General features: G+C 34.8%; 1 protein-coding gene and 1 pseudogene across 1 annotated transcript; one reads left to right on the top strand and one right to left on the bottom strand.

Moving 5' to 3' along the window:
* The first annotated feature begins 880 nt into the window (after positions 1–880).
* On the top strand, positions 881–2,585 carry LOC146887668 (uncharacterized; annotated as a pseudogene).
* Positions 2,586–3,681: 1,096 nt separating this feature from the next.
* On the bottom strand, positions 3,682–13,431 carry LOC114178234 (LOW protein: exocyst complex component-like protein). Its single transcript, XM_028064031.2, has 7 exons — positions 13,233–13,431; positions 13,004–13,098; positions 10,811–11,855; positions 8,646–9,170; positions 8,140–8,328; positions 4,304–4,440; positions 3,682–4,208 (listed from the first exon to the last, which is right to left on the bottom strand). Exons 1-7 carry the CDS (start codon positions 13,326–13,328, stop codon positions 3,965–3,967), a joined length of 2,331 nt encoding a protein of 776 aa, XP_027919832.1. The 5' UTR covers positions 13,329–13,431; the 3' UTR covers positions 3,682–3,964.
* Positions 13,432–14,352: the final 921 nt, after the last annotated feature.

The following is a 14,352-nucleotide window of genomic DNA, read 5'->3' on the forward strand; positions in this document are numbered from 1 at the left end:
TTCAAATATAGGTTTATGTATGTGCCTGCTCCTCATACTAGTCAAGTTCTTGCTGAATTGTTGGTAGAATGTTTAATGGATTGCAATCTAGATAGAAAAGTTTCTACTTTGACAGTCGATAATTGCACTACGAATGATGCTATGATTGATCGCATTTTAGATAAGATCTCAAGTAGGTCTCTTATTTTGGGTGGCCAACTGTTTCACATGCGATGTTGTGCACATATATTGAATTTGATTGTGAAGGATGATTTGTCCATAATTGCTAATGTCATTGAAAAGGTTAGAGACAGTGCTAATTTTTGGACAGCTACACCTAAAAGAGAAGAGAAATTTATAGACATGTGCTCAATTGAATATTCAATTCAAAAGAAAATTAGTTGTTGATTGCAGAACTAGGTGGAATTCTACATTTTTAATGCTTCAAGTAGCCATACAATACAAGGAAGTATTTGATCGTTTATCACAACGAGAGAGTCAATATAAAGTTTTGCCTAATGCACATGATTGGCTAATGGCAAATGAAATTTGTCAAAAGTTGGAAATATTTTATGATGTGACACTCTTGTTTTCTGGTACTTCTTATCCAACTGCCAACATTTTTTTTTCAAAGGTATGTCAAATTAAGTTGGCTTTGACGGAATGGCTTAACTCTTCCAATTCTATTATTCATCAAATGGCTGCATCTATGGTTTTAAAGTTTGATAAGTATTGGGGTGTGATCAGTAGAGTGATGGCTATAGGTATTGTGTTAGACCCCAAGTATAAAATTGATTTGTTGGATTATTTTTTCCCTCAAATATATGGTGATCAATCTGATTGTGAAATTGAAAAGGTGAAGATTCTTTTTAAGGACTTGGTAAGAGAGTATGAAATAAACATGAAAGGTAAAAAGTTAGTTTCTTCATGTCAAAATCCAAACATAAATATATGCCAAAGTGTTGATGGAAGAAAAGATGCTTGGAGGAGAGATTTTGCAAAACATCAGATTGAAAAGAAAAGTGAACCATCAAATTATAAGTTGGAACTTGACTATTACTTCGAGGAACCGACACTACCTGATTCAGATGAAGAATTTGACATTTTAGTTTGGTGGAAAGCACCTTTATTTCCCTTTGGGTTTTCTCTCTTTATGGGGATAAGGAGAAAGGATCAGGAAAAGTACGTTATGACTCTGTGTGTGCTCTCAAAAGGAAGATCACTGTATCATTAGTGCTCTCTAATATTATCATTATGGCCAATTCAGGTACGCTTCCGTTTACTTTTTACAGCATGATTATCAGTATGGGATATTGTTTATGATTAGCCATTCCTATCTCAACAGTTGCATCTGAGTCTTCTTTTAGTACTGGTGGTCGATTTCTTACTCCACATCGTAGTAGATTACAGCCAGACACTTTAGAGGCATTGATGTGTGTTCAAGATTGGCTATGGACTGATATAGAAGGTAATTAAATTAGCACTTCAAATAACATATTTATATTCATTCAAATGATTGACTATGACAAATGAATTGATTTTCCTTTTCAGGTTCTTCAAAATTGAAAGTGGACAAGATGAAGCTTAATACAATACTAGAGGAAATAATTGATGATTATGTTAGTAGTTTTATTTTTAATATTTTATTATAATTTTACTAATAGTGTCACTATGTCATTTATTGATGATTTTATTTGTGTTTTATTTGTTTCAAGAATCAAGTGGTCAACATGAAGATATTGGAGAGGAAACATACATCTTAGACTGTTATTTTTAGAAGAATTATTTTTTAAATTTCTTATATTTGGGATGTATGTTTTAGGTACTATTAATTTGAATTTATGTTTTAACTTTTGTTTAGTTGTTCATTAACTTCTATTTGGATGTATGCTTAATTTATTTATTTTTGCAATTTAATTTGGACCTCATTTAAAAATTAATAATTTTTTTTAAATATCCGCGGGTATCCAACGGTTACCCGCGGGTTGAAAAATATCCGCGGGTATCCAACAGGTAACAGGGCGGGTAACGGGTACGATTTTTTCTTACGGGTCGGGTAGCGGGTAGGCACCATCTGTGCCCGACTCGACCCCTTGCCATCCCTAACCACCCCTATACCATCTAGGAGAATCCAAGGTAGCGTTAGTGAATAGGAATTTGAGGGAGAGAGAAGAAATGTTAAAGCTAATCAAGTTCCATTTGAAGAGGGCTCAAGAAAGGGTGAAACAATTGGCAGATAAAAATAGAACTGACAAGAAATATCATATTGGGGACTGGATATATGTTCAATTGCATCTTATAGGCAAGTTTCAGTAGCCTACAGAAAAAAATTCAAAGCTAAGTCCCAAGTACTTTGGACCATATAAAATCATTGACTGTATTGGAGTCGTGGCTTATAAACTGGACCTTGGTGTGTGCAGTCTAAGGTTCATAATGTATTTCATATTTCCTTGCTTAAAAAACATATCGAAGATGTTTTGACTTCTACACACCTAACATACCAGGCTGAAGATGCTTTGGAAGAAAAAGAACCAGAACATATCCTTGATATGACTATCAAGAGGAAAGGAGCACCAGTGACTAAAGTTCTTGTCAAATGGAACTAGAAGATGCTACATGCTGTTGGATAATCTTTAATTTTGTTAGATACTATTTAGATTATATTTTAGATTATAGGGTTGTTTTTATTTAGCAAAGTGATAGGGTATTTTATATTTGGTGAATTAGATTTAAGTTAATTGTTATTTTAGTTAGTTGGAGTATATAAGATTTAGTTTGATAATATAGGTTATTAGATAAGATAAGATTAGATTAAGATTTAGTTTGGTTTGTTAATATTTGGTTTGTAATTGACTATATAATAGCCCATTCTCCATCAATGAAAAACACCACAATGAGTTACATTGCATATTCTTCTAGTGTGTGTAAGTTACATTGCATATTCTTCTAGTGGGACACCAATGACTAAAGTTCTTGTCAAATGGAACCAGAAGATCCTACATGTGAGTTCTACTATGACCTCAGGAAAAAACATCCTATGTTAAATCCTTGAGGACAAAGATTGTTTTAGAGGAGGGCTTTGTTATAATAAAGTTAGACACAACTGCTAAGCTGAATTAGGGCAAAAACAGACTTGGCCAAGCATTCAGTCATACATGTATTCTCGAACATTCTTGTAATCTCTTCTCTAATACACATTCTCGGAACCCCATTCCCATGGGTTCCCTGTTTCCTTTAGTTCTTCCAGTATCATATTCCTAGCACTAGTCTTTTTCATATCAGACTAGGAGAAGCAATATATCCTGCATTCCATCTTTGAGGACAAGGATGTAGACAAGAGCAGAGCATTGATATAAAATAATGTCGTGTAATAAGGAGAGCTGGAGTTAGTTGTTTTGAGTAGTTAATTATGTCAGTAAAAGTTGGATATAATGACCATCAAATTGCTAGTGGGAGTTCGTCTTTTGACAATCCTAATTCCTTGTAATTCTTGATCAATATTCAATACAATTCTCAATACCTTCACTTAGTTTCCGTGTTCCTATTCAGTGTTTCTGTTCACCCCTTCGGATATAACAATATTTCTAGAATTAGATTTTTTTCACATAAGAGAGTGAAGAGTTAATTTTTAGAATACATAAAAAAAAAACCAAAAGGTGTTAAGAAAAAACAAAAATGCAAAAAGAAAGAGTCATCAAAATATGGTTTACCAAAAATTATCAACTAATAAAAAAATGGGAATAGAAACCCATGCTTTCAAATATACACAGATATCAATCACGATTACTCTCCAACTCAATTCGTCTTAAGCTAAATCCAAGGCATTTGCCTACATCCCCTAAGCAAGGTTTATGAACATGTCCTACAACACATTTGATGCTAAAATCTTCATAAGCCGTCATCTTGCAAATTTGGTAACTGAAGGCAGGTACATTTTCTAAAAATACAAAACTACTCTATATTTTAAATAATAGTCTAGAAAAAATCAATTATCTGGATCAGACAAGTTGGAAGGGCTGTCAAGTTCGGCCATGCTAGCAGAAGCAAAAGACTCAGTTGAATCCTGAGAAGATAGGGATGAAACAGTATCAGAGTCTGAGACAACTTCATCATGAACAATGATATGATCTTCATCAGTGTCTGATGCCTCCGACCCTGAGGCCCCAAGCAGGAACTTGTGTATTGCTGACTTGGCAGTTTCCACAAACCATTCATCCTCGGGAAGTGCACTTAATAATTTATCATGAATAGTGGGTGTTAAAATCCAAGAACACAATACAGATGAGGACAAGAAATGGCAGGTAAAGGAAAAAATGAAGAGTACCTTTGAGGGTTTATGCCCCTAGCAGAGAAGGTCCGGATGGCACGAGCAGTGATAGCTGATGCTATCTGATGGATGTGACGAGATGGATACCCCGCATAGCGTGCAATTTCAACAGTAAAGTGCATATCAAGAATTAACTGTCACAAAAAGATAGTTATGGGTGAGGAGTGCAGAGAAGAAACCCTATCCACAAAAGTATTATTACCAAACTAAAATGAAAGAGAATACTAATAACAATTTATCTACTGGGACGAGGGAAATAGCTGCATCATATTTAAGTAATTTCTCATAAAACATAGGCTTGGCTACATCAAGATGCTACAAACATAATATCAAAGGATGAAATGCTGTGTTCTTGGCTACCTGTAATTGATGCATACTATTGAGATGCAATCTATGACTCCCATCACAACTTTTGTCAGACAAACAAAAAAATTTGATGTTATCTATTGCGAGGAAATGTGAATTTAACAACGAATTCTAAAAAAATGATGCATCAAGACTGTGCTTCATAAAGCTTAAGACCTAATGCCATCTTGATTGTTCAATGTTCACAAATGCATTTTTAGCAGCAAGAAAAATTTAAAACTCAGGTTGCATTTAGAATTTTGGATGATAGAATATGGGCATAAAAGTATTTATAACTGTTAAAAAATCTTAACTTGTTAACTAGGCATATCTGATAAAATGCTATTTTCTATTGCATATGTCTGTCAACTAGGCATAGCCGTTGCTTTGAGATTAACTTCATTGTATCTCAAATCTTATGTAAGAACTCCTATACACACACACACAGAATGAGCTGAGGGTTGGTTCAATCTCTTAAATTTTTTCTTCTCATTTATCATTTTCAAGTTAGTGTCAAAGCAGATTGATCGTGTTTTGTGTTACCATTGTCCAGTGAAAGTACTGTCACCTCCATGGTGAAATTACTGTCTCCCACCACCGTTATTTTCTGCTGACAAACACCAGGTCTTTCTTATCTCAGCAAGTGACAGCCGACCCAGGGTGCACCCTTGCCAGCAGCCACCATCTTTCTCTTCAGCAAACACCAGATCTGGCATGATTCACCAAGAGACAGTAAACCCACACGAAGGTTGAAACATCGCCATGCACAGCTTCCTTGTGTGCTTCAATGAGGCAAGTGACAGCACACGCTTCCCTCTGCTCACCAGTGCAACATTGTGTGGTTTGTATAGTGTTCGCAAGCCTTCCTTGTCCTCCTTTTAGCCCTCAGTTCCTGTTTTCCACTAGTCTTCTCAGTACACAAGGAGCAGCTCTTATCCCTCTCAATTTCTCCTTCTTTCTCTTCCAACCACTGGTAGTCTCTGTTTCACCTTCCAACGTCTTCAAAATGTCTTCAGGAACTACCACCTCTTTTTCTAGGATTCCCTCAATTACTTCAAAAAAACTTAATGCCAGCCCGGTCTGCATTTGTTGAGCATTGGTTTCTAGTCAAGGTTTCATGATCACTTGGGAAAAGATGGTAGTAAGATACCGTCAGAAAAAGCAGAACAGCAGAAGATGGGATTTTCAGCTGTCTTTGTTATGACAATCTGTGGAACATACTATATTGGGAACTCTTAGTGCATTCAAAACTTACAACTCTTTTTGAAAAAAAATCTAAGAGTATTTGTGCAAATTATATTCATTAGTTTGATGACTCTGCCCATAAATTGGCATCTCTTTAACAAACAAATCACAAAATGACTTGCTTCATTGTTGAGGCCCAATTAGCAGTGGAAGATGTTCTAGGAGGATGATTCATTGGAAGGAAGTAAGAAGTTGGATGAGTTCTACAAGGTGTCCTCAGTGATAGCATATGTCCTCGGTTCTACAAGTTGGACCACCTCATTTTTTGTTACATTTATTGATGAATAATCTGAGGTACTTGGGTTTATGTACCGGAAGATCAATCTAAACTGTTGTCAATCTTTGTGTGTCTGCTTAATGGAATCAAAATTCAGTTTGGCCAAATTATTAAAATCTTGAGAAGTGACAACACCAAGGAATATTTTTCTTTTGCTTTTTCTATTATTTTAAGCTGACATGGCATTTAACATCAGTTCACATATCCTCATACATACCAGCAAAAATGTCAAAATAGAAAGAAAAATAAACATTGAGTTGAAACTACTTGAACCTTATTGCTTGTGTTAATGTCCCAATTCATCACTAGGATGATACTATTCTTATTGTGTGCTCCTCAGAAACTGAATGCCATCTTTCTTCCTTGTAAATCACATTCCCAATACTTTCTAATTTCTAGATGACCTTTTATTTCATGTTTCTACTCGTGTATTTGATTGTGTAGTTTTGTCCATGATATGGACCCAGGGTTGGACAAACTATATGCATGAGCTATCAAATGTGTTTTCTTGGAATATTCTTGTTTCCAAAAGGGGCATCAATATTATTGTCCAAAAACTAAAAATACAAAATGCTTTTGAGTGTAACCTGTTTTAGAGAAACTCCTTTCTTCCCTTCTTCCCTCCATGATGCTAGTTCTATCCTACAAATCTTACCACCATTAGTTGAATCCACCTCATGACACTTCAAATCAAACCACTCCTCGAAGCTCCTCTCCTACTCCATGTTCACCAGAATTGCTCACTTACCACTGCAAAACCCAATAGATTGGTTCAGTGTTCCACAGTGAGTCCTCTTCTTTAAGCCTTTCACCATCATCTACACATACAATGGCTTGCGATGATGAAGATCCCAACTAACCCATCACTCTTCAAAATGGCACTTGCTCTATCCTTAATCCTCATATTATTTACAATTTTTTCTATGTTATCATCAGCTATCTCCTTCCTTTTTATCTTAACTCTGTGTCCTCTACTATTATCCCTAAAACTGCACATGAAGCACTTGACCATTCTAGAAGGTATTGTAATTTCTCTAAGGAAATATACCTTAAATATACTAAAAGAAACAAGTAGATTTATTATAAACCTATGGATAGTCCTATTGATACAAATCAAAATTAATAGTAGAACAAGGTGAATCTTTCTAAAAAACAGAGATATAGAAGGTTAGTTGGGAAACTTATTTATCACACTGCTACTAGACCTGACTTGTCCTTCGTAATTAAAGTGGTTAGTTAACTCATTCAGGCTTCTCATCTTGGTCATTGGAATACTGCCATTTGCATTCTCAGATACAAAAAAAAGGCTCCAGGACAAGGATTGTTATATGGAGATAAGGGGAATGTTAAAATATTTGGCTATTGTGATGTTGATTGAGCAAGATCTTCTATACACAAGCATTGCACTACTAGATATTGAGTTTTCATATGAGGCAATATTATTTCTTGGAAAGGCAAGAAACAAAACTTGGTTGTTTGATCTAGTGTTGAAGTTGATTATAGAGCAATGGCATCACTCACTTGTGAACTTGTGTGGATAAAATTCCTACAGACGAGAAGTTATTGTCCAAGGAAATTTATGCAAAATTTGTCAGCTCAATGATCAACTTGCAAATATTATGACTAATTCCTAAGAGGAACTCAATTTCAGTTTGTATGTTCCAAACTTGGTACATGCAATACAATCCAATTCCAGGGAGAGTGTTAGAGTTGTTATAATAGGTTACCTTGTTAAAATAGGTTAACTTGTCCATACATATACATATTTGATAAAAATTTGCTTTCTATTGTATTTGTCTTTCACCTAGGCACAGCCTTTTTTTTCATATTGACTTCTTTGTATCTCTAATATAAAGTAAGAACTTCTATATACACACACACACATGCATGAGCTGACGGATAGATCAATTTCTTAGAGGCTTTTTTTCTCATTTTCCATTATCAAGTATAATATATAAACAAGTACCTGCTGCAAACCAAGTGGCTGTAGAGGAGCTGAAATATCCTCTAATACGCCCCAAAACTCCTGCTCATCGGACAACCACATCACAACAGTCTCTGTTAACCTAGCAAGCAAAATTTTATGTATTTTGTCTTTCCCAATTAATACATCCCCGGCCACAATTGCTAATTGCTGCAGCTTTGCAAACAATGCCTGCAAAGATAGCTATACTTGTCAGCACTATAACAAAACACCAGAATTCAATACATACATATAAACAAATATATAGACACGGGCCAACAGATGCACAGTCACACACCTCAGTAAAATGGCATAATGCAAGGAATAGTGAACAAATAACTGCCACAGCTTCATTCAGGAAATCAATTTCTAATAATGATTGAACAAACATGCAATCAACAGCTAACATTGCCAAAAACAAAACATGAAAACACAAAGGGATGATCAAACAAAGAAATTAATAGCAAAAGCATGAGTAACAGAAAAAGCAGAAAAGTAAGAATAATGACCTGAAATGGAAGCGAAGGCAGTGGGTCAGAATCCCAGAAAAGATCCTCTCTGTTATCACCCAAGTAAATATGTGCATTCAACCGTGTTTTTCCCTCTCTCGAGTAGATGAAAGTTAAAATATATTGCCGACAGAAGTGATCCCGAAGTTTGTCAAAAGAATGTTGAAGATGCTTCCTCCACTCCTTCAATTCTACACTAGCATTTGTATTGAAGGTTACATTCTCTGTTGATCCACTATTTGGTTCCTTGCCTTCACTTTGCAGCATCCACCTTGATAACACAGCATTTGGTAACAGTTCATCCAATATCGTAAATGCTATTCCCAATATTGCAAGTTGTTCAGAGTCAGTCTCAGCTCTGAAAAGCACGGCCTCTTTTAGTTCTGGAAGATTATCATCATCAGAAGGACCGGGTAGTGCTCTAATAAGAGCATCCATGTATTTATCAAACAGTTGTGAGATTCTATTCAGTACATTTCCCCCAAAATGCAACCTAGCCAATGGCGTTAACTGTTCCAATATCTCCTGAAATTTGTTCCAAAAGTACACTATGTTATTGAAAAACAAAGAAAAATTCCAAGCAAGGTTGCTCATTCGCAATCATGTGAAGACAATCTCTTAAAACATACATAATGAGATATAAACAAAACAAATGAAAACACAAACAAGGGTGGAGCAATAACACTATGACCATCAACACCGATTATTAATTTCAGGAGGACACCACACTATCCACACCACTCATTACTGAACCTTTCAAATACCCAAAGTCACTCGTAAGGTCAAGCTTCTTGTTGGGACATAAGATTGTGTTTATTAATAGGACTTTACAATGATCAAGGTAAAACATCATTCTGAAGCACTACTTTTGCAGATTTTTAGACTATTTGATTGGAGCAGAACATTGTTCCAGAGTGTTTGACATATAATTACTCTCAACCACTGTTATGAGATCTCATATATGGCTTCCCTTAGAGGCTTTTATCATTGCTTCTTTAGAAGAACATATCAAAGATGTAGAGGAATTTTAGTTTTTGACAGCTTTTGCATTCAAACTTTTCTTTTATCTTCTGCTCTTGTCCACATGTCCCACCTGTTACCGACACTAAGCCATTCCTTTTATAATAATATTTCTATAATTACAAAATGGAAACTTATGAAGAGAACTCTAGGTAAAATTATTTGTAGTTTAGGAAAGATATGGGTAATAACTCTACAGAACATAGTCAACCAAAAGTTGTATATGTTTGAGATCACACATCAATGGGTGATGACCGAAGTAGTGCACACAATTGGGGGTTATCTTCACCTCACAAGCCAAATTTGTTGGATTAAATTATCCCCAAACTAAAATCTATTCTAACAATTATTTTGGAATACCAAGACACATGTTATGGACCATTATTGAACCACCTACAAATACCCAATCTTGCAAACCTCATGCTTGAAACATCCAATCCTAAAGGTGATGATGGAGGGGTGAGGGGAATTGGAGATCTTATATTGATTAGTGATATGATCATAGTAGTGTATATTTGTGGGGGGCAAGCCTCACCTCATTAGCTGGTTTCAGGGTTTTATAGAGTTTGAGTTAGCCCAAACCCAACTTCTAAGAGTATTGTTGTTACTAACACAAATACTTCCACCATGAATTACTTTTCTATAATTCCCCTACCCTCAAAAAAAGATAATCAAGTAAAAGTAGTACTCAAGAAAGCAGACAAACACATAAAAATCAACACATTAACATTATTGCAAAAATTATGCATATGTGTTGCACTGTCATTAGCACTTGTTACACATCAACTAGAAATACTTTAGTTAATTCCTCATGCACTGAAAATCATGGATATCAGGGAACATTTACTAAAGACCTAAAGCCTAAAATTTGTCATGAGGACCTTAATCAATAGTTTCTTATCAAACAGACAAATCTATTGCATATTTTTCATTTTAAATTACTGAGATGAGGGTCACCAGCATGTTGCATATATCAAGAGCATAAATGTTTTAATAACAGCTAGCAAGGATAAAATGGAAAAGGAAAGGAAGAAAAATTAAAGGAAATGCTTTTCATATAAACAAATTCTTATCCAGCCAACAAACTTAACATGATTTCATCACACAAGAATGTGTAGGCCATATCATATGACAAAGTTACTTACTTCAACTATGTGCATGAATCGCATTCCACTCTCAACAAGCATACTACTAGATGAAGTAGCAATTGCAGAAAGTGAAGATGCAAACTGTGGTAACAATGGGCAACATTCAGCAGATTCAGCAATGTCAAGAACTACTCTTCTAGCACGTCTAAAATTTGATTCTAAAACTTCTTCAACAGAAGGACGGAGAAGCACCAGCAATAATTTAGACATTTTCAATCCTTGTGTTTCCAAAATTGAACAGTAGTTCAGACTAGCCTGAGTGCAGATGCATGCAGCACGTAAGGCAGAAACAGTCTCAGATGAGGGAGCATTCTCTTTCACCACTCGAACAAAATATTCAATTTCCCACTCTGCCCACTGAACAATTCTGTTGGTGTAAACAGGATTATCTCCAAAAATCAAAGCAGATTGCTTTATTGTTAGTGATATTACAGAAAACACAATCTTAGATAATGTAGAAGGAAATGTTTCAGGACAGAGAGAACTTGAGGGAAGAAAAGCCTCAATTCTCTTCTGGAGGTGAGACTTATAAAATTTCAGCATTACGTGATGTGCACGAGGACCTTTTCCAAGTTTTATTAAACCATTTAAGGCTTTCTTCAGCTCAGGGAAACTAATAGACGGTTGTTCAGCTATTTCAACTAACTGGTGTTCAAGCATTGCCTTTCTTTCTGACAAAGCAGACTTATATGAGGAAACATCATCTGAAGAGTTATTCCCTGAGCCTTTCAACTCACCAGAATTTTTTTCCTCGGCTTCTAATGCTTCCAATGCTTCTTCAAACTTGTGCTCAGCCACAAGTACATCTATGTTTTCCAAGAATAATATTTTCTGGTCATCACGCTCATTTGGTAATGGCTCAAGTAATTCAGGCAATTCAGGTTCATGCTGAATTTCAGTAACATTATTGCTCGACTGATTCCACTCTTCCAATTCACTGCAGACACCTGTCATCAAATCCTGAACAAGAATACCTTGTGCTGAAATATGCTTTTGCAGCTCAATCAATTCATGCTTGACTTCCACTGCCTCTTCAGATATCCTACAATATCAAGAGCACACATCAGATTGTATATGCATATGATATAGTTGAGGAAAGTGATTGAAATAGTTAAAAAAAAGTCTGTTGTTTTGTTGTTCATGTTGGATACTTGTTAGAAACATTAAAATAGGAGCCATTCATAGTCTTTCCACCAACAGTTTAAGCTTTGAGGAAGCTTTGTCTTTCAACCAATGTTAAGTGTTCAGCACATTTTACCTGTATTCCCCAGATTAAATTCAATTTCAGCACAAAGTGCTAGTGCTTTGTTCACATTTAATGTTCAAGCACAAAATAACTGTGTATCAGGGCGTGTTGGACATACTAAAAGTATAACCAACAGGGCAAAATGTAAACAGCTTCAGCTTTTTCCCGACAGAAATAAAAATAAATAAAACAATAGAAACCTCTAAGAACAAGCTATGCTTTGCAACAGGAATGGAGCATCACACTGGTTACTTTGTTCATTAAATAGGATTCTTACAAGTATCACCAATTCTAGAGAATAACACAGTGAAGAAAGATGCAAAATAAACCAGAATGCTACCCATAATTATCACTTATCACTCAAGAAAATGAACTCTTTTAGGACCGTCCGATATGGGGATGGGAATGGAGATGATAAATTCATGAGTAAACTTTCAATAGTAAATACAACTTCACTAAAGCGTAACTATGAATTTTTTTACTCCCATTTTATTCCTATTGAGATGTCAACCATTTTTCCCGTTTATCTAAGGCTGCAGATCTAATTAACAAGTTTCCCCCATTCTTACTATTCCAATTTGAAAATTAACAGACGAATTCTTAACAAGAAATTACAATTCAAGGAAATAAGATCACTAGTTTCTGTGTCCAACAGAATCAACAAGCAAATATACCTCAAAACATTTTATATTCATTGAAGAAATGAAAAGGAAAAACACATTGGTTAGACGTTCATGGATAATGACCAACACAATACCGCATTTAAGTTAAAATTGTGTACCCATACCCATGTGTATGTGTGCTGCTACTTGACCTTTTAACAGAAAATATAGACTAAATGCACAAAAAAATATAAAAAGTTATTGAAATTCCTTGATGAGTAACTTCAAGCAATTGGCGATACAACAATACACTAATGCGAGCTGCGTAATAACATATGTTACCTCAAAAAAGCCAAGAACTTGGAGTGCATATTGCCGCACAAGTTCTCCACGGCATCCTTCAAATCTAGAAGCTCGCAGCAAAGCTTCCTGATCCCCTGAAAAACAGACAAAATGAGTTCGCCTGAATCCAAAAAAGCACGCACACGCGCAGAAGAAACATGTAAGTGAACAAATAGAAGGTTTCAGAGTATGCATTGTTTGTTGAGTGCGAAATGAAGAGAGAGCGAACCTTTTCGGTGTGGGACTGATAGAGAGAGTCAACCTTTGATTGGGGGATAATGCTCTCGATGGAAGGGAAGTCATCTTCTTCCTCGCTACTCTCCATCTCTCTGTCTCACACAGACACAGTTGCCCCTTTTGCTCAATCTTCACCTAAGACGGGGCATTTCGAAAACAAAAATGATGGAAATTGAAAAGAGACGGTGTCTCTTTAGTTGGAAAATATTAGTATTCTTTATTTTGTGTTATTTTTCAAAATATGTTTAATCTTAAATTTAAGCTAGGTTTGTTTTTTACATATAATTAAAATTAAAATTATTTTTTTAAGTTTGTGAAATTTAAAAGAAAGTTTTCATTTCTCCCCAAAAATCATTATTTGATTTGTAAATAGTTAGTAGATTAAAAAATTAATTATTTTAAACATATTAATCTTTATAAATGAATACGTTTTTTTCATTTCAAATTCAATAAACTTACTTTGTGTCTCATTTTTCTAAAAGTTTAATCATTCATTTTTGTCTTTTTACAATTAGTAAATTTCGGTTTTGGTTATTAAAACATTTTTCTTATTCTAATCTTTTTAAATCGTATCACTTTCTTTTTTTTTAGATTTTAGAGTTAATTTAAATTCTAAAAATATTTGAAAATTTGTTTAGAGGTACAAAGTTTCTTTGAAAAAAATTAGTTCATTAGTGGAAACGCGTTATTTACTGACTTATAAATTAATTTAGTTATCATAGAAATATTTGATAAAGATACTTCAAAGTAATCAATTCTAGGAGATCAAAGTTAGAAGTGGTAATAAAGGTTGACTTTGGCTTCTCCCCATTTAACTCACAAAATATGGGTAGAGATGGATAGACATGTACATAAGATTTTTGTGTCAATAGGTTTGGTTCAACCAATAAAACTTTAGGTTTATTGGCTTGTAATTTGTAAGACCTAATTTTCACCTTTTATGTGTAAATGCATATTTTTCTTTCATTCTTTCTTTTTTAAGTTGTGCTTTATCTTCTCTCTATCTTCTTCCCTTCGAATCTCATCTTGTTTATAATTTGGTTATATTTCATAATAACTCAAGTACAAAGGATTGTCTCAACAAAACAACTTTTCTCATAACTTACAGATGT

Source organism: Vigna unguiculata, chromosome 3, assembly GCF_037176805.1.
Source record: "Vigna unguiculata cultivar grain cowpea cultivar isolate G323 ecotype 2 chromosome 3, ASM3717680v1, whole genome shotgun sequence".
Classification (NCBI taxonomy): domain Eukaryota; kingdom Viridiplantae; phylum Streptophyta; class Magnoliopsida; order Fabales; family Fabaceae; genus Vigna; species Vigna unguiculata.